This window comes from Etheostoma cragini, chromosome 14 (assembly GCF_013103735.1).
Source record: "Etheostoma cragini isolate CJK2018 chromosome 14, CSU_Ecrag_1.0, whole genome shotgun sequence".
NCBI lineage: Eukaryota > Metazoa > Chordata > Actinopteri > Perciformes > Percidae > Etheostoma > Etheostoma cragini.
Genome location: NC_048420.1, coordinates 16,033,967 through 16,059,817, shown reverse-complemented (window position 1 = coordinate 16,059,817; position 25,851 = coordinate 16,033,967). Strand labels below are relative to the sequence as shown.

General features: G+C 38.3%; 1 protein-coding gene across 5 annotated transcripts; it reads right to left on the bottom strand.

Moving 5' to 3' along the window:
- Positions 1–1,142: 1,142 nt before the first annotated feature.
- LOC117956628 (myocyte-specific enhancer factor 2D homolog) lies at positions 1,143–24,587 on the bottom strand. 5 transcript variants are annotated; one of them, XM_034891784.1, is made up of 13 exons: positions 24,378–24,587; positions 18,593–18,987; positions 17,753–17,956; positions 17,077–17,214; positions 16,179–16,395; positions 15,306–15,362; positions 13,369–13,550; positions 11,915–11,944; positions 8,990–9,119; positions 8,560–8,791; positions 7,234–7,302; positions 6,190–6,240; positions 1,143–5,679 (listed from the first exon to the last, which is right to left on the bottom strand). In XM_034891784.1, exons 2-13 carry the CDS (start codon positions 18,644–18,646, stop codon positions 5,208–5,210), a joined length of 1,836 nt encoding a protein of 611 aa, XP_034747675.1. In that variant the 5' UTR covers positions 18,647–18,987; positions 24,378–24,587; the 3' UTR covers positions 1,143–5,207. The 5 variants fall into 5 exon arrangements, with proteins under 5 accessions (XP_034747675.1, XP_034747677.1, XP_034747676.1 ...); XM_034891786.1 differs by lacking the exon at positions 6,190–6,240; XM_034891785.1 differs by lacking the exon at positions 11,915–11,944.
- Positions 24,588–25,851: the final 1,264 nt, after the last annotated feature.

The following is a 25,851-nucleotide window of genomic DNA, read 5'->3' as shown; positions in this document are numbered from 1 at the left end:
ATTTTTTTGACATACTATACCATCGCTGATTTTTGCAGATGATTCGGCCCTGATGGCAACATCCGCTTGTGACCTTCAGCACTCTCTAGATCGGTTCACAGCCAAGTGTGAAGTGGCTGGGATGAGGATCAGCACCTATAAATCTGAGGCCATGGTTGTCAGAAGGGAACCGGTGGAACGCCTTCTTCAGGTAGGGAATGAGTCTTTACCCCAAGTGAAGGAGTTTAAATACCTTGGGGTTTTGTTCGCGAGTGAAGGGACACTGGAGCGGGAGATTGGTCAGTAACTGGACCAGCAAGTGCGGTATTACCTTCCATTTATCGCACCGTTGTGACAAAGAGAGAGCTGAGCAAGAAGGCAAAGCTCTCGATCTACCGGTCAGTTTTTGTTCCTACCCTCACCCAGGTTCATGAAGGCTGGGTCATGACTGAAAGAACGAGATCCAGGTGTACAAGCGTCCAAAATGGGTTTACTCAGGAGGGTGGCTGGCGTCTCCCTTAGAGAGAGGGTGAGAAGCTCAGTCATCCGTGAGGAGCTCGGAGTAGAGCCGCTGATCCTTCACTTCAAAAGGAGCCAGTTGAGGTGGTTCAGGCATCTGGTAAGGTTGTCTCCTGGGTGTCTAAATAAATACCTTTTGGTAAATTATTTTCAATGCACTTTCCCAAGTAATCTTATATGTTTGCCTTGTAGTATTGTTTCCAGCACATCATTCCAAAACAAACAACCTTTATTGAAATAAAATAAAAAAGGTGACACCAGAGAAGACTTGCTAAATTGTTAAATTTCAATCATTGTTGTTGCCTCACTTACACAGGTGCTCACCTCACAGGTCATAAGAGATTAGCTAAATTTAGCCATGTAGTTATCACTAAATGTGTAAAATTAAGCGTCATCGCACGGGTTTGTAAATGTGACAATGAGGTGAGGATGAAAGAAAAATACTGATGATAAAATGAAAAGGGACAAATTCTCTAATGCACCTCTGAAATGGACTGACTTACACTTTCAGTGAATTTAGAAAGATTTCTAGAGATTTAATTTTCACCAAATGTTCTTGATTGAGGAATTTAGTCTTTATGAATTATTTTTAGAGGCGCTTCTTTGTTACACAGTACACAGAAAAATAAAACCACAGACTCAAATTAATTTCACTCAGTTTGTCTATTTAATATATAAAATACGGTAAAACATACGCAAAAGGGTAATAAGGTTTCAAGGGACTTGGATACTTTGGTACAACAAACACTTTTTGTAAAAGCGGTATAGAATTTCAATAACATATCAGTGCATACTTTGTATATGAAAATATACACAAATTGTATATCATTCTCAAAAAACAACAAAAAGAAATATTTTCTTTACAACAAAAAAGAAAAGCAGACTAGCTCAACACAATATATTACCTATAAATTTAATCTTTAGTATTTCATATGCTACATTATTCTGAGCTGTAATGTTGATGCATGTCCTTTATCATTATTGTACGTAACATACATTTTGTTACCTGTATCCCATGCATTTACATTTTTTTTTCAAATTTCATGAATAACTAATTTCAGTTGTTTCCCATTTTTATAAATATATTCTATATCTTAATTAAAATTGCAGCATTTAACTGGTATTTCCTTCATTGCATTTGCTAATACCACAATAACCGATCGTGCAATTTTCAGCAAGTTGTTTTTAAAAAAGGAAACCAGTACTATGTTTATGATAAGGAAGAGAAAATAAAAACTATCCTACACAAAATAGCAATAAAAAAAGCTCCATAATAATATCATTAATAAAAGACAATGGAACTGTCACCAGCACAAAATAATCCAAAAATAGTGAGATTCTAAAAAACATTGTACACAACAAGTAACATGGGTGCAGGATTAAATTTCTCATATAGATTGTCTTGTGACTAACTGCTAGATTGGACAAATAACCTTTTTTTACATAAACAAAACCTGCGTGAGGCAGGAAGTGTGGTGTCACATTTCAAATCAACCATTAGCGCCCACTAAAACAAAGTTCTATTGAAACTAGTTGTTGTAAAAATAGAAATGACTCATTAGCTCTGCCTGAAGGATGGTATCACTTCTCAGTTGGATCTTTAAAGTAATATTGGACATTTTGGGAAATGCGCTTATTTTATTTTTTTGCAGGGACTTGAGAAGTTTGATATCACTCCGTTTGTTTGTTAAATATGAAGCTCCAGCGGGTTAGCCCAGCTTTGCATAAAGACGGAAGAGGGAAACCGCTAGCATGGCTGCCTCCAAAAAAGATAAAAAAGAAGCACACTAGCACCAATCTCGCAAATTAACACCTTAAATCTTGCTTGATCTTTGTGCCTTATTCAGACCCGGGAGTGTTCATGCATTATTCTAAGATGGTGTCCGAACTGCAGTTAGCTTTGTAGTCACATCATTTAAAAAGCTTGATTTAGCTACAGTTGTTGTGCTCTGTATTTGCAGCGATTCATTATCTGTGATGCAGATACAAAGCTGAATTAACTGTATTAGTGTTAATATTGGATTTTAAAGATCCTAAGTAAAACAACGGAAGAAAAGACTGTTCAGTATTGGGCTGAGGTGGAAAAGGTGGTGTAGCATTAAAGCCAAATTTGGCAAAGTACAAAAATAGACAGACAAAAACCTCAGGTCGTCTGCATTGAGTGTTGAGACATAACATTCTCAATTTTTGGTGTTAAATGTATGCTACATTTTGATGAAAATTTTTCAAATGTTTGTAATCACCTAAAGGCAGCATTAGAGGTGAGTTTCAGAAGTGCTGGTAGGCAAGAGCCAGGCTAGCTGTTTGCCCTTTCCTGCTGAGATAACTGGCTGTAGCTTCGAATATACCGCACAAACACGATCTTCTCATCCAAATCTCGGTAAGAAAGCGAATAAGCGATTTTTCCTAAAATGGCAAGTTTTCTTCAACATGAGTTCATTGAAAGTGGTGGACGGTAAATTTATGACAAAGAAAAAACCAGTACTACTATCCTGACATTAGCAGACTGAATAGCTACCCAAAATTAACCTGATCAAATACACATTTTTCTGGACACTTGCCACAACGCCACAGTGTCCGTGTTAAACACTGATTTCACACTCTGCTGGGGGCTGTGAATAATCGCACCAAACAGCATCAATTCATAAAAGCTGCCGTGTCCACTTCACACACACCGAATTAAAAGTATAGGATTGTTTAAGATATTAGACAGTCAAACAGCTGACAGTCTGTACGTTGAGCATCATCACAAGAGAAAAATATGTCAAGCAATCACTGAAGAAACTTCCTATTTGAAAGCTATAAACAACTTGTGTCCACACACTCATATGCACAAACTCGAAATGGTTTCAACTTAACAAATTCATACTATAAAACATATACAATTGAACAAGAAACACAGCACTTGGTAGCCAATCTTTCAACTTATTTTCAAAGTGGAAAAAGGTGTAATCTGTGTCTACTTAATGTCAAAATATGCATGAAAGAAGTGTGTTTTATCTCTTAACTACACTTTAAGTGAATGGCAGTGTCCTAATCATTTCATGTTCAGGTGGTCATGGACAATGTCAATTTGATTGTGGGTTTTTAAATATGTGGTAGGAGAATACGATGACACCACAACCAAGCAGGCCTCTGTGAGAGACAAAAAGTGCACACACCATTAACACTAGCAAAAAATAGGTTTACTAAAACAAGTCCGATCCACCAGCACTACCTAGTGTGGCGAAACCCCTGCACTGTAATATTAATTTCACACTCATATATGCAAACAGATCCACTGAGAATCAACACATTGCTTGTTTTTAGGGATACCTAGCAAAGTCTATGCAAATATAGTCATATGTACATACACGTTGTTGAAGCCGAAAAGCTATTTTACTTTGTCGCCAACTGAAGCGGTAGAAATATAGAAAATGTCTTTTTCCTTTCACTTTTTGAAACACGCCAAAGAGCTAAGGAGAGCTAGAGAGAGCTAAAGAGGACATCAAAGCTTTTGTATAAGGAGTGATTTTTATACAAAGTCAGAATTTCTACTTCTGGACAACGAACGGACCTTCAAAACAATTTTTTCCTTTTTCTTTTTTTAAATACCAACAGATAAAGAACTCAATGCTTTTCAGACCCAAGAAAGCCCCCAGAGCAGCTCAAGAATCTCATAGTATGCATTTAACTGGATGGCATCTACTCCTGGTAGTAAGCCGAGTAGTTGGCTGGATTTCTGTTGCAACAATTTCCGTCCAAGTTGCAGAGGAGGTGAAAGGACGGGAGGAGCACCCCGTCTGAGGAAGGTGATGGCGAACTCAAAGCCTGAAAAGCATCAACAGTTTCTAGTTCTCATTTCCGTGGCCGTGATAATTCGTCATAGTCCCTGCACTGTGTGCAAGAAGCATTTGGCAATTTTTGTTGCTGAAGAAAGATTGATATTAGCACTCTGGCAAGATGTTTGGCTCCACCTGAGGGTTCGGGCCTGCCTGGGTGGACGGGGTTGGGAAACGTGGCAGCAGAAAGAACCACTCATGGTGAAGTGTCTTTACCTAGAAGAATGTTTGAGGCTGTTTGCTCAGTGCCAGATAGATGCTCCATCCTCAAACTTGTCCAGATTAAGTTTTATCCAAAAGCAGTTCGGAAATGACTAATTGAAGAATGGACAGCAATCAATCCAAGTGACGTTGGATTTAAAATAGCAGGAAGTGGTGAGTCATACAAGTCCCATAATGTCAATCAATCAGTCATCAAGTCACCAATCCCACTCTGAACAATGTAGCAGAGCTCAATTGAAATACATGAAGGTGAAACCATGTAAAAGTTTTTTTAATGGTTTTGTGAGATTGCAAAATAGGTTCACCACCTTATTTCTACTGGAAATTACCATATGTGAGTCCATTCAAGCAAGAAGGTTTAAAAAATCTACTGTCCCTCTATTCAAGGATCTAAACAGGACAAAATATCCATCTGAGCACCAAGTCATACTTTCCTCACTCAGAGCATGATCCCCAACGAATTTGTATATATTTTTTTTTTTGGCAAAGCCTTAGAAATCTGGGCAAAGCTGCTGAGTTGTATGATTTTAGACAGAGCCAGATGTGTGATGATAGTGTCACATGGCAGTGGAGGTTTAAGGGTGAGTGTGGGTGTGGGTGTGTGTTGTGGGTGTTTAAGTGTCAACAAAACTTCACTGTGGGTGCAAAGTGGCGTGGCAGGTGCTTCTATGTGACCCAGGTGTCCAATCTCATGCGCTTGATGTTTCCTCCCTCCTGCTCTGGTTCGTTTGACGCCCTGAGATGTTCAGCCGAGGGGCTGAAGTCAGGGCGGCTGCCGGGAACAGCACTTCCTGTAGCACCAGCTGCGCTGCCACCACCGCTGCCCCCTCCACCTGTACCTCCTCCACCAGCTGCACCAATGTCATCACGATCGCTGCCTTCAAATGAGCTGGCGTTGCTGCTGACGCTGTCTGCGGGCGAACGGCCAGTCGGGGGCTCCAGGCACAGCAGGGAGCCAGGATACTGTGGCGGTGCGGTCAGGATGGCTCCCCCTGTAGTCGAGGACGGCGTGGTGGAAGATGGAGGAGGACAAGGGGTGCTGCGATCCCGGCCGGGCGAGACGGGTTCCGACTTGATGTTCACGCCGGTGTTTGTGTTTACTGTCAGCATGGCACCTTGAGGTATATGGGTCACAGTCCTGGGAACAGGGTCACGAAGGAAGGAAGGAAGGAAGGAAGGAAGGAAGGGGAGAGAGAGAGAGAGACCACAGAAGATAAAGGATAGAACAAAGAGGAAAGGCAAGAAAAAAACACTATGATTAGCTACTTAATAAAAGACGTATGAGAACTGGAAGGTCACGTAAAGACAAATACCCAAATTAAAAGGAACATCACCAACAGGGAAAAGCCACACTCAATTCTGAGCCTTCAAAGCAGAAGTACCCCCCCACTGCTCCCAAAAGATCAACACAGCAACAACAGCAAAGGAAGCATGAAATGATTCGTGTGACAGGGTGGTTTGCAGTGAGTCAGCTATGATGTGAAGAAACTACAGATGATAAACAGAAAATTATATTGGGTTAGAGAACATGGTGGAAGCCGGAACTTTGTCTCATTTCCATTTTGACTGCAGGCAGCACCAGACATGCTTAGGGGGAGCCAGCCAAAAGCACACAGACATACAGGAAAAAGGAAGTGTGATACAGTACCGGCCCAACCACTCATCTCTACCCAAGAGCAGGTTGGACGGAGAGCCAACACTGTGGGGAGAAAACAAAAAGTTGGAGCCCAAACTAAGGGAAAGAGGTGGATTAGAAGGCGTGTGGAAGTATGAAACATTATTGCAAGCAAAGTTTCTTCAACAGCAATAATGTTAATAATGTCTTAGCACCAGAAACACCCTAACCTGCTGATTTTTGTTCCAACATACATAAAAATCTAGACATGATAATCTTCTTTTAGATCAACAAACAGTTATTAGAGCATTTACACAAGAATTATTAGGAAAGTGACATGTTCTGAATATTGGACAGATTTTGTACGGTGGCCCTTAAGGACAAAAATGCATACAAGAGTGAATGTAAAAACATCAACCTTTTTAACAGATTTTTTGGCTTCAGGAAGGTACTTTTCATGGTAATTAAAAGATTTTTTTTTTTTTTAAATAAAAGTCAGCTGTGCCTCAAAGGCTGCAAATACTGAAACAACAGAAATGTGCAACAAGAGAAGGAACACACTGGAGGTAAATTACAGCAAAAATACTGAAGCTTTGATAGGTTGATAATTGCATGGTTTGTAAATTTGGATTGGTCTTTTTGCAGTAGAAGCATTTTATGATTTTGAGTACAGGGCATTCACCTTTGCATGTGTTTGGTCCTTAGAGGCCACCGTATATGTGGGTGTTTCAGGGCTGTAAATTGGACAGGAACAATATGAGGAAAATAGTTTGATTTCCTCGAAGCTGAGGTTAAAAATTAATTGTGAAAAATAAATCTTAAAGCTTATAATATATATTAAACATTGCTGCAGTGTTACTTTTTTTTATAATTAAATGGTTTGGATGCAGAAAAGAAAATTAAATATTTCTTGATATGTAAATGTAAATTCTCCTGTATGTACAGTATATGGCTGCACATTTACTGTATGCGTTTTGTTTTAGAAAGAAGCCCTTTAAATGCAAAGTAGACTACAAACCCAACTACAGACAAGGTCATGAGAATTCACACACGCACACACTAGTAGTGGCTGTTCACCTCAGATTGGCAGCCAGACTGGACACCTGGCTAGACAGCTCACTGCTCTGTTTGTCCAGGCCCCACATGCTGTGGACAAGAGGAGAGAACACACTTCAAGGATCTGGTGTTCATGCTACCGAAGACACAACACGAACCCTGCAGCTTTCAGCTCATGCAGCTCTCGTCACACTGCAACGGTTATCATTTTTAACAAGTCATCTGATCTAATACAGAGGCTTCTCAGTCTTCTTTATTAAATCTTGTCATACAATCTTATGTTAAAAGACAAAAGTGAAAAACATCTGCCAAGGGCGTTTGCAAAAATCTCAACTTTAATAAGAATTTCCTCAAATCACGTACTTCATACTTGTTATTTTTCTTTGTGTCTCATTTCTAGGAAAAATCCGCATACTGTATGCACAGAGCAAGTTACAGTAAATTCAAGCTAAATTATCGTTCACCACTGGCAGAATCTTTTACTTCTTTAAAGAAAAGTTTATTTTTTATCCATTATTTTCATCATGAAGGTCTTTGAAGGACCAAACTAAGTTGTGTTTACAGAAAGGCTCCTGACTGGGACAGTAACATGTGTGTATGTGTTTCTCCCAAACACTCATGCATATCAAGACACTGAACTCGGTTCACTTGCTGTTGGATAATTTGTTGTGCTGAATAGAGAAAATATTTATACCTAAATGTATCAGTAAAAGTGACGAGAAGTGTGCAGGCCAATGTAATAGAGTAGATGTACATATATTTTATCGCAAATGTACTACTGTAAAAAGTATTCTGCACAACAATTTTACTTAAGTACATGTAACCAAGTACATGGAACAGAGTAAATGTAAGGTGTTTCTAACAACAACTGCCAATAATAAAAGATATTGAGATTCTAATACGCAATCAATTCTGCAGTTACAGATGTTGCTCATGTTATTAATAAAAGGAACTTTGAGACGGTGAAATTGTTTCATACTGCTGAAGTGCGTGAACTCCAGAAACACTGAATACCAGATATTCAGATTAATGTTATGAAGAGGCTGAGATGGTAAGATGCAGGTGAGAGATCAATTCACTAAAAAGGAATGTGAATTGCTTGCATATAAACATCATGGTATGGATATCATGCAAACTGACTGGGAAAGTCAGCAGTAAAGTATTTCAGGGTTAAGAAGGTTGTCAGTACACAGAGCGTTTACAACACACGCCTCCGCCATCATCATCATCATCATCATCACCACCACCACCACCACTAACACTGAATGTGATCGACGGAGGATCTATTAGGAAACCAGATTTAAAAGAATGACACATCGCAGACGAGGAAATTACGAAAAGACTTACACCAAATTGCTAAGCGATGCCAGACTAAGTTGTTGTTGGTGGTGCTGCTGCTGTTGTTGCTGTTGCTGCTGTTGCTGCTGCTGTTGCTGTTGTTGCTGTGCCTGCTGTTGCTGCTGCTGCTGCTGGGAAACAGCCTGCTGCTGTTGCCATGTGGACACACTGGTTGGCAACAAGCCGCCAGGTGACGCCAGAGCGTGTAAAGCAGTGATGTCGGCACTGGTCAGCTGGTACTCTGAGAGAGGACAGGATACAAAAGTAAAAACATAAAGCATAAAGCTCACATTTTCTAAATTAAATCTATTGGGATACATTTTTAAGTCTGTTGGTTTTTAAATGTACTTTGACTTTTATCTAGGACTTTTTTTAAAGCCACCTGTTGCTTTCTCCCTTAACTAAAAAGGATATTCTCCCTCCCATATGTTCAGTTCACCTGCATTGTACGCAGTGGGCATTGCAGAGAAGGGCAGCCCCTGTGTCAGGAGGCTCGGTGTGGCCACAGAGACCACCGGTGTGGTCAGGCTTTGTGCCGCCTGGGTTCCTGCTGCCAGCCGCTGGGCATTCTGCCAGTAGAAGACACCAACACATTATTCACAGCGCAAACAATTTTCACATTTGGCCTCAAGCTAAAAGACTTAAATTCTGATATGCTGGAAATGGTAATGTGTGTATGGCTGGATTCATTATGGTGAATATAGTCAAGTAAATCTCAAAGTCAAGTGGATTTACTATCAGGAGGTTCTTGATATCATGCATCAAAAACAGTTTCACTGTTTTGTGTGTGCCGTAAACAGACCTATTACATTAAAGGCAATTTATCATATATAGTCAGTTTTTTTAAGAATTTGTATTAGCGTTTATAATGTAGCAACAGTCAGAGATGACAGGAAATACAGGAGAGGGACCAATATTAACCACGGATATTGCAGTTTATATTCAACACTTGGGCAACCAGGGCGCCCCATGGGTTTATTTTTTAACAGGACTTAAAATTAAGACATTGAAGCACAATTAACTTGATGCGTTATACTGAGAAAGTGTCATGTTCACCACTTATGTAGCTACTGTATATTTAAACAAAATTATTTTTAGTTATTCTGAACTGTTTAGAATCATTTCAAAAGAAATGTGTATGTTTTTCATCATACAATACTATTTGTCGGCTGTCAATTAATCTGCGCAGTATTTTCTCAATTAACAAATTAATCACTTGATCAATAAAACATTGGAAAATAGTAAAAGACAAGATCACAAAATCTAAACTGACTTGATCAAATTCCTTCTTATAGGTATTCAGTTTACTATCAGAGAAGAATAAGAAAAACAACAAATATTCCCATTTAAAAATCAGTGAATATTTATATTATAATTGTTTTTAAAGATTAATTTTTTGAGGAATGACATATCGATTCATTGACTAACAATCAACTCTAATATCATCTAGTATACTGTACAAACAGTACAGGTTGTGTTTAATAAATTATAAATGTTGAGTCATCTATGCAGATTAAATCAGGCACTGGAAGTTATCTTCAACCAATGTGACCCAGATCCTGTTTGACTTAAGTTAAGTTGTTTTAATAACGATTTATTTTTACTTTTTGTTATTACACACAGGCCTGAATACACACATGCTAAGGTCCTTTTACATGCACAAAAAGAAAAATGTCATTTTAACTCAATGTACAGCTCATCTCAGGTTTCTCCAGTGGATGTCACTATAGACCTTACAGTATTTTACTTGCTTTCCATGCTTTTTATGTTTCAATAATTTATTTTTAGGAACAGGGAACTAACCTGCTGCTTGCTCAGTGTTTGTACATTATGTCAGTCACTTGGATGACAAAATATCTAGTGTTACTCAAGCACAGGTGCAAGAGACATGCTGCTAAATCTGTGAAACTGCTACCATGAGGTTTTAATATCATGTACCTGCACAGAAATATACTAATCTCTGAAGCAGCACAACACTCTGGAGTCTGGTTCAGCTGAATTATAACACTGATGAAATCAAACGGAGATCCTTTGTAAGAGAAAAAGGGTCCTGCATACAAAAAGCCAAAGATGCAATAATTCTTGTCTGAAATTACTCTTCTGAATTGTGAGACCTTGTGAATGTAGATTATACTGGGAGGAAACATTGGCTGAATTTACGGAGAGAGGGGAGATAGACCAGAGAGAGGGGCCTGATTCAATTAACCGCCTTTCTGAAGAAGTGAGGAGGGGCGGCAGGGTGAAAGTGCTGAAAATGAATTGCTATCCTCTGGAAAATGAGATTCTTGCCTGTCAACTTTGAGTGGAATTGTAAAAGGGGTGAGACTGACAATTCACACCAGCAGCAGAAAGCAGCTGCCATCATCCATGTCTCTGAGTAAATTCAGCTTAAACTGAAACAAGGTTTTACAGAAAAACAAGCTTTCTCAATCAGAAAGTTATACATATATTTTGTATAATAATCTTTTTTTTGTAAATGTTTATATACATTTCATAATAAGTAATGTGTGTTTATCACATGTAATTATGTTGTCTATATAACGTCAGAAAATAATGAAAAAAATCCCTCTATAATTTCCCAGGTTGAAGGTTACATATTATGGTGACATATTGATCAATGGTCAAAAACCCCAAAATACTGAAGTACTTAGTATATTAATAACATTTATCTATTACCTTATATTGTATTCTCATTCATGACAGAAAAACATTTGCTTGAAAATAAGTGAAACTTTTGAACAATTCTCAAAATAATTTCTGTTAATCTATTCACAGTTTTTAACAGATGTAACATTTTAATTCAAAATAAATGCAACTAAAGCTGGCGAGGAAAATGATCCTGAAACAAACAATTTAAATTAAGGGTTTGCTGCAGATGCTTTGGATCAACATATAAAGATGTGACTGAGGAACCATTTCAGTGAAATGCCTTTAATGTAATGCCAGTTAGTTTGTAAAGATCTCTTATTGAATATTTTGGTGGAAGGTGAAAATGAGTGTCAGTGAAGGGGGAACATGCTCCATGGCGCTTCGCACCACAATGCCAAGTGAAGAGACACCCATGCTCTACTGTAAGTGGTATCATATGATGACGTAAATGGGCCTGGTTCAAAACTGACAGGAATACTCAGAGTATCAGTAGTACAATTCTGCTAAAGCAATGATTACTGTGGGGGTCTGATTATCACTGCAAAGATCATGACCCTAACAACAGAACCATGAGCCCTGAACCACATGCAGTCAAGCTGAAGACTATCCCAGGAAATGTCAGTGGAGCAATACCAAACCAATGAGGAAGTCTTGTACAGTATTTAACCATGCTAATAATGTTCAGACAGAGTGAATGACGTGGGGAAAAAGTCACCTCGTTTACCAATTCCAGCTCATCCTCTGTCTGCAAAAGGATGGTAACAGAGAGAGTTACAACTCTATATTTTTAATAATAGCAATTAGAGAAATTACAACAAAAAAAGCTACTTTTAGGTTACCTATGAAATAAATCAAAGTATGCTCATTGTTACACTGAATGTGTGGGACCTGAAATCACAGAAGGTGCCAACACTCTGCCTCTAATCACCAGGGGACAGCACACATGAAAAAGTTGAAAAAAATAATCACAAGGTCCATTTAGTAGCCGTTCTGCAGCTTTTGTATATACACAAGATTTTCCAAAACAGTTTTCTGTTAAACCTGCAATAACAGATTTTTTTAAGTTGGATTTGTGAACATCTAATCAAACAGATGCCTTTTGTTACAGCTAGCAGACACACAGTAAGATTAGCATTCATTTGGAGCTGTGCCTGTAGTCACTTGATGAATGTAAGCCCAGTATTCCTTTGTTTTGGTCTGACCCAACTCCTGAGGGGAATATCTTGCTTTCCAGCTGCTAAATGCTCCACTTTGTTCACCTGCTAGTCACTTATTGTGTCTGTCTGCCGTTTGGTGCTCGGCAGGTAGAGTACAGTGGTTTATCAGAGCAGTTTTGCCGAAATAATGTCAAGAGCGGTTAGACGGAATCAAAACGGTAAAGTTGTAAGCTGTAAAACCAAACCATTAAGCTGAGAGGAACTGCAGATAATTCCCAGTTGTTCTGTCTGTTTAACAAACAAGAAGTCCTGTGATTCATTGTGAATGTAGAAATGTTGCAGGTTTAAAGTGTGCAAAAAAATGGAAACATGTAGTTGGCAAAGTGCTTAGAAAGATTGTGTGACAAAATCAAAAGCTCAAAAACAGCTATTAAATGGACCATGTTTGTTTTAGCCATAAGTTATAGCTATAGGTTAACGTGGGTGCATGTTTAGTTAAAAAGGTTATGAGAGATCATATCAGTATGTCAGTGGGGTGGGCTGATTCACCCGAGACTTTACTAACTTTGCCAGAATAAGTAATGAGACGTCTCATTACTTACTCTGGCAAAGTGGAGATCCCAAATCTCTTCTCCCAGGTCTTTAGTAACAACACAAAAAGAACGGCAAACAGCCTCTAACGGACTGCTTATCTTCTCTATAAACATTGTCATAGTATAAATATGTAAATTCTCAATGTTTCTGCTAAGTTTTCCATTTCATTGGACCAGTGAAGGCATTTTATGAGATCAAATGAAAATAATTTCTATCCTCTCATGTCCCTGAATAAATCTTCAAGGTTCCAGGTATCAGCTGTCTAGGTATTCTAATTGCTGTAAGATCCATACTTCTTATAATTTTGTGACTAAGCAGCTTAACAAAAGACATGAAGTGCCATTTTTTCCACTGTATAAGGTTCAAAATGTTAACTGAAAGGACCCAGACAGCACAAGTTCGGCTTGGTTAAGCTCACCATCTGCATGAGGCTCTTTCCGCCCTGTGAGGTGATGACTCGGAGGTCTGGCTTGCGGCTGTTGACCATCTGGGGGCTTGGAGGTGGGGGCGGAGACTTGGCTGGAACTACTTTCCCTAGACTGTTGCCGTTGGAAACGGTGAGGAGGCCTGGGGAGGCCCTTGCACTGGTATATCCATTAGCTGTGGGGAGAAAAAAGTGCAAATGGACAGAAATCAATAGGAATAACAAACAGGTGAATGCAGACAGGGTCACTCAAAATTGTGTTAAAATAATCCACCACAGCTTTCTTTCTCAAACTGTTATTCTATTCTGAGACACTAATTTTAAGACATGTCAACAGTGACAGAATAAAGCTGTTTGTAAAAGCTAACGTCACCTTATCCAGAGTGAAACCCAATCTAAAAACAGCAATAAAAAGATTTCAGAATCTTTTTGTGTTAGTAATTATTAGACATGAGGCAAAAGAAGAAAAAAGGGCGTTTAGTTTTTTAATATTAAATATCAAATGAAAATTAAGCATACAAAAACATTTTCCTGTGCAAAATAATAGCAATTCAATATCACTAACCTCACAAATCATATTTTTGGTAGAAGTGATATTTCTACATGGAAAATGATTTACTAGTAAGTGTTATAGAGTCATAGAAAACCAACAGACCCAACAGTCATGACATGCATGTTGCTCATTCTGTGTAATTGAATCTGTAACGTTGGAAAAAACGGTAAACTGCCATTCGAATGGATCGAAGAATAGCCAAAATGGCAAAGGCTCAACCAATAATCGGCTACAGGAAAATCAAAGAAGACTTTAAATTACCCTTGAGTAGTGTTGCGATCAGAAAAAGGCTATTTGAAGCAAAGCTATCAGCTAAAAGCCCCCTCGCAAAGTCCCATTGCTGAAAATAAGACACGTACTGAGTAGGTTGACATTTCCCGAGGACACATTGACTGGCCAAAGGAGAAATGGCGCAACATGTTGTGGACTTATGAGAGCAACATTGTTCTTTTTGGGTCTAGGGGCCACAGACATGCACTGAATTCAAGCCACAGAACACTGAAGACACTAAAGCATGGTGGTGCAAAAATCATGTTATGGGGATGTTTTTCATATTGTGGTGTTGGGCCTATTTATTGCATACTAGGGATCATGGATCAGTTTCAATAAATAAAAATACTTGAAGAGGTCATGTTGCCTAATGTTGAAGAGGAAATGCCTTTGAAATGGGTCTTTCAACAAGAAAATGGCCCAAAACACACCAGTAAGCGAGCAAAGTCTTGGTTCCAGATGAACAAGATTGATGTTATGGAGTGGTCGGCCTAATCCCCGGCCCTCAATCCCATAGAACACTTGTGGCGTGACATTAAAAATGCTGTTTCTGAGGCCAAACCCAGTAATGCAGAGGAATTGTGGAATGTAGTTCAATTGTCCTGGGCTGGAGTACCTGTTCACAAGTGCCAGAATTTGGTTGACTTCATGCAACACAGATGTGAAGCAGTTCTCAGAAATAATAGTTATGCAACTTAATATTAGTGCAGTGATTCAAAGTAAGGCAAACCCTTGAGACCTTGTTAGTTCATTCAGTAAATGTTTGAGTTTGTAAAGAAAAATGTATCAATTTTGGTCATGTTTGGATTTGGAATTGAAAGTACAGTTTTCCCAATGCGTTGCTATTATGGAATTAGCTATTCTAAGGATTTTGAGCATTATTCACTTTTTTAAAACACACTACTATTGCTCTGAACACAACTGTATGTCTGTTCATGTTACTTGTGGCATCCCCTGATCCCTTCAAGGCACAGTCACAGATGGTGCAGAGAGGAATTGGGGGAAATACTCGAATACAGAAAAGTGAAATTCTTCGTCTTCAAACATTTTACAATAAACCAAACTCAGAATCTGAACATATATACAGTAGTAGTAGTAGAGTACTCACGAACTGGACTTGGACATCCTCCATTTGAATTATTTAGCTCGCCTCCAAGAAGAGCTCCTATTGAAAAAGGAAGAAAAGAGTAAACTGGATGTGAATTAAGAACCAAAACAACCCTAGAAGCTTTCACTTTGTACAAACTTCTATTAAGTCTGACAAAAAAAATGTGAAAATTACGAAGCAACAATGTGTTCATCAAAAACTTTTTCCAATGTCAACAATTAGTTTTCAGGGCCAACCAATTGTGATCTGGCCAACAGAGAGTCAGATATGTGAATAAGTGTAAATGAAAGTGTCTTAATTTGGATTTTATCCAGATATGACATACTAGAAATGACAAGTGTAAAGGTAATATGTAATTACAAGCCAAACCTATTAACTACAGATCCTCAATGCTTAATATTTGGTTCATACAGCTGAAACTAATAATTTAAAAGGTCAAAAAAAAATTCTAAGTTGGAGGAGGAGTGAAGTAAATGTCACTACTGCACTACTCCAGTGCAGAGGAATGTGCACCACTCCCAGAGGAGCTAATCAGCTCTAGACATGTAAGGATAAGGAACTACATAAAATACCCACTGCAGGTCTGTAAAAATAATAACAAATAAAACAAGAGCTGCAACATTATAATATTATCATTTGGAGTTTAACATGAAGGTGAGTAGATAGAAGTAGAAAAATAACTTATTTTGACGCAGTAGCCAAAATTCCTAATTAATTCTACTACTACTTAATTCCTTGTTTTTCTTCATGTCAGAAATATCTCTTGGCAAAATGCAGAAGCTGTTTGATGGTTTACAGTCCGTTTCTGCTGGTATTAATAAGTCTATTGACGACTTCAGTCTTGCCACACTAGGCAGAGTATCACTTGCTCACCTGCACTAGCTGGTCGCTGTGGCAACCCAGGAGACACCGTATTTCTCTGAAGAGCCGGTTGCTGTGGCGACAAGAGGTGGGTATCCGCGAGCGATGATGATGTTACATAGGAGGTAGTTACCAGTGCGTTGCCAGGGTTACTGAATTGCAGTGTGCTTTGATTAGATGCCTGGACTGTGACTGGCATGGAGAATGTCTGGGGCGGAGCTGTCGACTGCTGCAAAGTGGGATGAAAGAATTTCACATTTAGTCCTCAGTCTTCATTCATCTTTAATTTCTCCAAAATTCATGGTAGAATTTGTGTTTAGAAAAAAAAAGAAAATTAAGGATCTTCATGTTCGTTACATTAAGTTCAAGGTGGTTCTTAAGATAAAGTGCAGCAATAATTTAATGCCACTGGGGCAGTTGGATTTAAGGTACAAATATAGGAGAGTATCATCAGCATATAGTAAAAGTAAGGGTTTAGTGGACTTTTCAGGTCTTTAAACAAAAGCTGTAAACAGAAAGGCCAGGAAGAACTAACAAACTGTGCAGCCTAAAGGGGAAATGTTGAGGTTGAAACAAAACGCTCTGGTGTGTCTAGCATATTAGCCAAGATGGAATGACTTTAAAACATAATGTAGTGTCCTTAACTTGCTTTAAAAACTATGGCAAAATATGACACTGGCCAAAAGAAAACTGTTCACATTTATGCTGTTTCATATGATGATCCAAAGTTTCTGGTCTTCTGCAAAATACCTGGTGAAAAAAGCATGAAAGAAATAGACAAACTTCCCCCCAGTAGCTGTTTCCTGCAAGCACTCAAGCCAAACACTCAATGATAACAGACAAATGTTTGTAGTCTACAGTCAAGAGAGAAACGGAGCAAACAGTAATTACAATATACTATATTACTTACTCCATAGCGTTTGAAGAGTACATCTAGGTCCTCTGTGGTCTTACGGTATTTGTCATCATTAAGGGGACTTTGGTCGATGGAGTCTTCTCCATCCGGCTCTGGACTGTCACAACCGTTGAAGCCTTTCTTTCTCAAAGTCTATAAAAGTAAATAAAAAGAGTGAGAATAGTGCAAAACCAGTCAGTTTAATTGCTTAAAAAACTAGTAACGTTTTATTTGCGCGAAACCCGATTCAATATTTACAACACCAACTCAGATCCAATACTTATCTAAATGTTTAAATATGTATCTGCCACATAACCACACCACTAGAGGGTAAGCCAAAACTCAGCTAATTGGTAACTACTTAATTGCGCCCTGATATCTCTTGTTCAATTGGTGGTCACAGTTTTACCAGATTACGTGAAAACACCTGTATATGCTACCAAGCATATGCTGCCTCTAGTGTTTGTTTTTCCATAAAGGCTACAATGTGGCACTAAAGAGTTTTATTAATCAGATAAGTTCCTGACACCCATAAATAATAGTTGGCACTTTATCTCAGTTTAAGGGCAAATCTCCCTGCAATGATAAATATTGCAACACAGGAACAAAATGTTTTAGATGACCTAAATATTTAGCAACTGAACTGTAAATCTTAGCTTGTAAACAAATGCTGCGGTTGTGATGAATTTACCTCAATAATGTCTGCATTGGTACGGCTCTCGTGAGGCTCGTTGTACTCTGTGTATTTGAGCAAGACCTTGTCCATGTCAGTACTGGCGTATTGGAACAGCTTGTTTGCGTGGTTGAAGATGATCAGAGCGATTTCGCAGTCACACAATACACTCAGCTCGTAGGCTTTCTTCATCAAGCCAAACTTTCGCTTTGTGAATGTCACCTGAGAGAAAGTTGTGAAGGAGGAAACAAGGCAGAGAAAAAAAAAAAACTTTGATTGGTAGTGAAAGATAACCAAAACCTTCCCATCACTCAATTTACATCACTAAACTGCACACTTTACTCTTTAGATCTTAGATCTTTAGATCTTTACTATTTTTAGATGTTGATGCTCAGTTTCTTTTAATCTCTGGGCACACTATTATATGTATTCAAAATCATTTTTTAAAACATACTGTCTGGAAAATACTTTTTAATTTTAAAAGCAGTCAAAATAAAACAACTGAAATGTCTTGAACTGTAATGAACAACACTATACCATTTTTTTTTATATCTAAGACAGCTGGATTTTAAAATTCAAATCATAAGCTAAAGAATAAAATAGATTATAAATGTGATGAGACATTTAATACTAATTTGTGGTTAGGTTTTCTGCGCCACAGACATATTTTCGAAGGTACCAAAAAAGGATGGAGATTCAAAGCCCTAAAAATAAATACCCTTTACAAAAGGTGTTAACTTTACTAGGAGCAGACCTAATGATCAAAATAATCAATTATCAAACATTTGTTGGTTGCAGCACTCATCCATAATAAGCTACAAAAAAGGACATCAATGTTCAAACTAAGATCAGATTTACCTGCTTGTTCCTTTCATCTGTGATCCGTTGGATCTGAATCTTTTTTCTACCCATGATGCCTTGCAATTGTGGAGACGAATTCCGTAGTCAGTCAAGTGGATAAGAGACTCTCAAAGGGTTGGAGAGTAAGTGCAGTCTACTACCTCTTACTTTAGCCCAAAAACATTTAGACACAGTAATGCATCCGAGGATATATGCACACACACATTTCTCTGCCCAGGTGTGGTGAGGTAACCGACTTCTTTTACTGACGGGGCGGCGAGAGTGAATAGTGGGTGCTGCAGAGATGTGTGATGTTGAGGCGCTGAGGTCCTCAGTTCATTGTTTGTACAACAAGGACGAAAGTGGCAAACTTCGCCTGCAGCTGCTGTGGTGAGGAGGGCGGCACTCCTCTCCTGCAAGAGACAGAAAGGTTACTCAAATATACAAATATCAAAACTAGACATGTCAAATAAATATGGGGGGGGGGGGGGGGGGGGGGTCACAAACACCCATTAAGGTATCTAACCAACACTTTGTATCAAATAAAAAGTGAAATACACTGGCATAAGGATTTGGCTAATTCCAACCTTAATGTAATTGATTTCTGATTTGATCTCGGGCTCCAAGACGTTGTCATTCAGCCTTAATGATGGCATAGATAACAAATATTTTGAATATACTACAGCAGTGACAAGTTTCTTATGCTTAGTCGTTAACATCATTATACATTGCCAACTACACATTTGATTGTATCCAGAATTCATTATTACATAATTGTCTGTCAATTTACTTCACATAATCACAGTTTCTTAAACAGGAATGAATTGTTAACATTAGCTTGGTCTTAAGGCGTATGACTGGTAAATTTTGATTTTGTTTAGATGTGCAAAATTGTAATTATATGAGTGAATATTTGTCAGACTATATACATTTGTATCATTATTTCATTTGTTAGTTCACGTTTATAGCAACAAAAATGACAAAGTAGGATACAGTTAGAATTTTTTTTATGATAAAGAATTAATTGAAGCCTTTACTTTGTTTAAAAAAGTGATAAATACATTTTTGGGGAAATTTCCCTGAAAGAGAAAATTATATTGTAAATCAAAATTATTTCTGAGACAATTAATTGTACCGCAAAATTTTGAATTGTTACAGCTTTATCTAGAATAAAGAAATGAGTCACTTAAACTTCATGATATGGATCCTAATGATTAAGTTTACAGTAGCGTTGCACAGTTAATCATATAATCACAATTCCAGCTTCAACAGTTAATTAACCTGGTCAGGTGTGATGGTGAAGCTTTGCATTTAGGGTGGCTGCTCTGGTGCACAAATCAAGCGCTCCCTTGAGCTGAAAGGAATGGTCAATTAATTTGATGATTGACATAATAACAATTGGCAGCTATTTTGATATTTGATAATCATTTCAATCATTTTCCTAGCAAAAACGCCAAACATGACCATGGTTTCAGCTTCTTGAATATGAGGATTTCTTTTACCACCTTGGGCTCAGGGACACAATAATGAGCATTTTCCCTTTTGTTTTGGTGTGTGTGTAATATCCTTAATCAAGAGGAATATGAACTGGTCTGACAAGGCAGCCATACTTCTGGAGGTGAAAATTTGACAGCGACTGCAAATGGATCCCAAAGCTACAGTTTCCCAGTCTCACTACTGCAGTGAAAACTGGAAACTAAACATGAAGTTCACATTTTCTAAAAACATGGTCTTCTCTAAAAACCATTCTTCTTCTTCCTACACAGATACTTAGCCCTGTGGCAATTGTGTGACCCTCCATGTCCATGCTCTCATGTGGGATTGTTATTAGACCAGATGGAAAATTTGAAAACGCCAGTGGAATGCACATGGGACCTCCGCAAACCACATTTCAAAACTTGAGAGAATTCAGCTTGAGAATTAATCAGAAGTTGTAATAAAGACCTTTGTATTAGGTTTAAATCTCTGTGTCATTTATCAGTGCCACGTATTACGTCAAACGCGTCATATGAAACTTTAGCCCATTGTATCAATAATATTTACTTAAAGCAATCCATTTTACCTTTGTCTGCTTGCCAACTAGTTTTCACAAGGGTTACACCGATTGTGATTGGTATCGGCAGCAATACTGACCTTATTAAGTGGATCAGGTGTCAGCTGTGAGGTTATACAGTTTATTTTTCTTTCAACATTAAATTCAATATTTTCCCTATTACTATTCATTCTGGCACCAGAACAATCGCTAGCTTCTTGTTACTCATTCACTCTGTTTACGTAGTAAAGTATCATTTTTCCATTTTCAAACAACATTATATACAGATTAACAATTACTTTGGACAGCCTGCAAAACTAACACAATACTCCAAAGCAAGATTAATGTATTATGTGGTCTGTGCTGCGCCTGCATGGAGCTTTTCATACATAATATATTGGTATTCACAGCGGTGCTGGACACCATCATGGATCATTCATTAACATCAACTGTAAAGCAAGGCTTCTGTCTTGCCTCCCTCTCCCCGACTGCCCTCTGCATGGCTGCCCCCTCATTACTGTAATTGACACGTTCATCCCTCCTCGTCCCCCTTAAGGAGCTGATGGCTCAATTAGGAGCTGGCCGGAGGACTGATTGGACGGCATATAATGAGGTCACCGCTTGACTAAAACTGAGCCCTGCATGCAGCCAAACCAAGCCCGCACTGTGACATATGGGAAGCCAAAAGAGCAGAAAAGACTGTTGACATGTCAATTTAAAAACACTATAGATAGAAATGTATAATAGTGGGGAAAAAAGACCCGGTTTGCCTCATTATCTTAAGAGGGCATACATTTCGTCACTCAGGTAAAAAAGTGAGCCATGCACATGTTATTTGAATCATTGTGATTATCAAGTGATGGTTATGGAACCCTTGAATATTCTTCAGATGAAGGAGAGCACAATTAAGCTTTAGGTAGCCATCTGTCTGTTTTGGAAGAGTGTAATTAGTGGCCATGACCTTTAGCAGATTATGCACTAGCCAATGAAATGTGGCAAAGCCCTGACATACATGGTCAAGCCTCAAACGTGACTTGCAGTGAAGTTTGCCCATCCACAACTCTCGGACAGGGATTGAGGATGGCCTTAATGGCTCATATTCCACTCCCCAAAGATGGATAGCACCATTGATTTGCGCTCACATAGCATTTTATCTTGAATACAAAATTTTAAAACAAAAAGATTAAAGAAAGGTTTGTTTATGGCTAAGTCCATATGGTTAAATGTAATAACAGTAACTTATAAGAACAACTTTTATTACCAATCATATTCTGTTAAATGACAAACAGAAGAAACACTAGATGGCAGAAGGGTATTTTACAACAACATTAAACGCAACACCATTCCCACCATCATCCCATCTCTGTTGTTTACAGCGGCAGTGGCAATTTGATCTCAAAGCTAGTAACAAGCTAGTCTCCCTTTGTGTCTTTACCTGCAGACTGTTGTGTCTTGGTGTCCAGTAAAATACCGTCACACTTTACACCGTTTAGCTGTCAGCATTTTATCGGTGTTTAAGCCAGCTAACGTTACTAACTAACGGCAAGCTAACGTTACCTGCTGTGTAATGTTAGATAGCGTCACACCTGTGGCTGTTTAAAAATTACATCACAATTCATTTTTGATGTCATCCGGTTGTAATCTTTACACATTTAAATTGATTTTTAACAGATTCAAGATGCATTATTACGTCCCTACCTACAAGCATTACACACAATTAAAGCAGATTTTTAACCACTATCTTAATATAGATCAATATGCGGATGATTTTCTTGAGAGATTTGTATATAGTGTCAGAAAATAGGGAAAATGTCCATTACAATTTCCATCTTTTTTTTTTCTTCTTTAAAAGGGAAAAATATTTGATTCATTTTTCATGCAGGAATCAAATAATGGTCATCTATGCTTTTAAAAATAACTTTGGCTAATTATCAAAATAGTTTGACTACATTTATGTCAACCAACTAATTGACCACTTTATTTATTTTAGCTCTATTTACCATGAATAATGCTTTTCACAGAATATCATACTGATCAATTGCCCTTGACAAAATTAAAAGGAGATACGATACAAATGTAAAGCCTATCCCCATGATACATTTTTGAGAAGAAAATAAATTACACCTTAAGTATTTCAACATTACATACAGGAATGAATCTTGGAATAAAAAAAAAGATTTTGCCACTGGGTTTACTGTACAATGTACACTTACTGTTTTTATATGCCTAGTAGTTAAATGTCTATTTCAAATCCTTTTAAAAATTCTGATCCAATCTGGTCTCTCTTCTCTCATTAACTGCAAAATTAAATAATTTTATGGTATTGCAAGAATATATATATACACACACACACACACACACACACACACACACACCTGTACAAAGTCAACAGATATCATTAATTGTTTGATTCATTGTCTGTTTTGTATTAGACCCAGGAGACAAAAGTTAAAATTCCCATACACACAAATTATACCAACAATTCAAGAACTGAATGCAATCCTATGCTGCTGTGGACTTTGAGAAACCCTTGGTTGACATAATACTGTTAATCTCGACAACCAACCACTACAGCTTGGTCCACACAACATCCAACCCATGTGAACGACAAGTTTCAACACTTATTACAAGTGTTTTAATAAATTACTGTTGATGTGTTGATATGTAGCAAAGTTTTGGGCAGCCAAGTTGTTGATCTTGCTGCGAGGCAAAAAGAAACATGGGAATCTTTGGGACATGAAGGACTTTGCTTTAAAATCTAAAAAATAAGGATTCAGCAGTAAATCCAAAACACATATTACACATTATAATAAACATGCTGCTGGTTGAGAACTGATTGATGAAATGTGTCATCTCTGCTCTCAATCACTGGGACTGTGCTACCTTTAAATGTTGACATCTGCAGGGATGGCAAGGGGTGTTTCACTCTGTCAAACTGGCCTACTTCTTGCCAAACATCTATGGTATCTAACCTGGGATAGTACCAAAACTCATTACTGCTGATTTCCAGTGCACTGAATGCATATAGTCCCATGCTGAACCATAATCAGTGCTCTAATTTGAATAGGGTTGCTCCTATGGTACATTATATGTTAAAGAATCCAGTTAGCCTTACAGTGAATCATGCCATGCAAATGCCCTTTGCCTGCCAACAGCGTCGTCGCTTGGCACTGGCATTATTAGTATTAGTTTGTCTTTTGTACAACATCTCACAGCCTTACTACACAAAAACTTAAACCACTGCATGAAAATATTATTTTTATTGAGGCTCTTAGAAGGAAGCTAGAAAATGCAGCTGGAACAGCTGCGAACATCATGACAGATGGAGTCTGGAGAGTAGGCCCACTGACGGCCGACAGGGACCCTACACAGGGTCCAATTTGACAGGTTGGAAGCTAAGACTGCTATCAAATCGTGTGTCCTGATTTTTAACAAACCTAATACCCCTTAGTTAAAACACCACGACCGGGGTTAATTTACAGAGCAAAAGGACATGCTAATCTAAACAGGCCATTTCACAATTTTCAAGTTACGAGACCGATAGCCATTGCCTTCCTTACACTCTCCTTATAACTCGGCTATGCGAGCTAACGTTACAGCACGCAGTACTTTAATTCACATAACAGACATTTGTACTCAAATTAAAACTATTCTTCCATGTAATATGAGTCAGCACAGTGAAGCTTAATTACTTTGCTGTATTTAAAGCTAGCAGGGTTTTATCTGTTCGAGGAGAAAAGACGCAGGAAGGAAATGTATCACTCCACTTACCCTGAAATATTACGGATAAAAAGCCGAAAATAAGCCAGTCACCCGCGCTCCCGACGTCTTAATGTCTTATTTAAGAAGCACTCATTAATTATGCTGAAGCGACGTCTCTATTTACATGAATCCGCGGCATTTTATTCCATTTAATGTTGAAGTAACTATACTGTCCACCCAGGCATACCGCGTACCCAGTATACGATCGACGTCATTGACATTAGCCCGTGATTGAGCCATTGAAAATCCAATAAGAAGCTGACGTGCAAACCTCTCGTCCAATCAGAGCTCGGTGTAGCAAAAGTGGGCTGGTCTTTGCGAGAGGACATGACGGAGGTGACGGCCATGTTCTGCACTAGTGTTTGTATCCCTCCGCTTCAGTATTTACCTTTTGCATGATTTTGCATGTGGGGAAAATGTCACTGTAACCCCACTGTGCCCTGTCTGCTTTCCATAAGAGAACCCGCTAGGCCATTTGTTTTTCACGTCTGTAACCATCACAGCCCGTAAAGTCGTAAAGTGACGAATAACCGACCGTTAAGACCTGGTTGTTAAATAAAGAAATGTTGAGTGTTGGCAGGCCTTGATCGTTTAAATTATCATGTGGCATGCCATCAGACGTTATGGTATGACATAAAATAGTCTGCCGAAATGATTTTTTTTTTTTTTAAACTAGTCGCCTTTTAAAAAAAATAAAAATAAGCTATGGCCTAGAGTAAAGGGACACATGGACAGTTAAATAAGCTGAAAGGTTCAAAATATGTGTTAGATAAAAAGCAACACAATCATAGGCCTACATTGTGTAATATAGTGCAACACACATACAATTGACATAGGCCTATGCCAGTGGACGCAGGTAAGCTATGAAGGTATGCAGCAGGTAGGCCTATGCAGACATGACCTATAGGTAGATCCCTATTCCCAACTCAACCAACCTAACCCAGCCAAATATACTTTCCAAGGTATTGTTCAATATTGTGTGCTAACACCGTAACATATCTGGAAAATGCACCGTGTAAGTATAATATCAACTGATAAAGAAAGTGTTATATATTCCCACACAAAAATAAATTAAATCCACATACCACAAAATTATTGCCAAACTGCCCCCTTCAGCCACCCCAATTGTGCTACACCTTGCAGCACAACCCTGTTTTTACAGTAGTCTATATTGTACAGTAACAAGCTCACCTGTACACAGATTGTTTGCTGTCCAGCTCTTGCCCTTATATACAGTGTTAACTATAAGTTTGCTTTTATTTGTTTAGCTGCAGCCTATATTTGTGTCCTCCTGTACATTTGTTCAATAGTATAGAACAGGAGCCTTATATCTTGTACGTATTATCTTGTGTGTATTAACATAATTGGCCAATAAAACAGATTCTAATTTTCAGGGTGCACTTTATGTTGTTTTGATCAGAACAAACAAGCAGTTTGTAACAAGATACTGAAAATTGTCTGTTGTCCTTGTCAGACAGAAAAA

Bases quoted from the DNA above. Each gene is read 5' to 3' on its own strand.
- LOC117956628 (XM_034891784.1), bottom strand. From the start codon at position 18,646: ATGGGTAGAAAAAAGATTCAGATCCAACGGATCACAGATGAAAGGAAC. The intron at 13,551-15,305 runs GTGAGTACTCTA...TTCTCCCCACAG, and splicing joins AGGATGTCCAAGTCCAGTTC to CTAATGGATATACCAGTGCA. The intron at 5,680-6,189 runs GTACTGTATCAC...CCCTGTTCCCAG, and splicing joins AGAGATGAGTGGTTGGGCCG to GACTGTGACCCATATACCTC.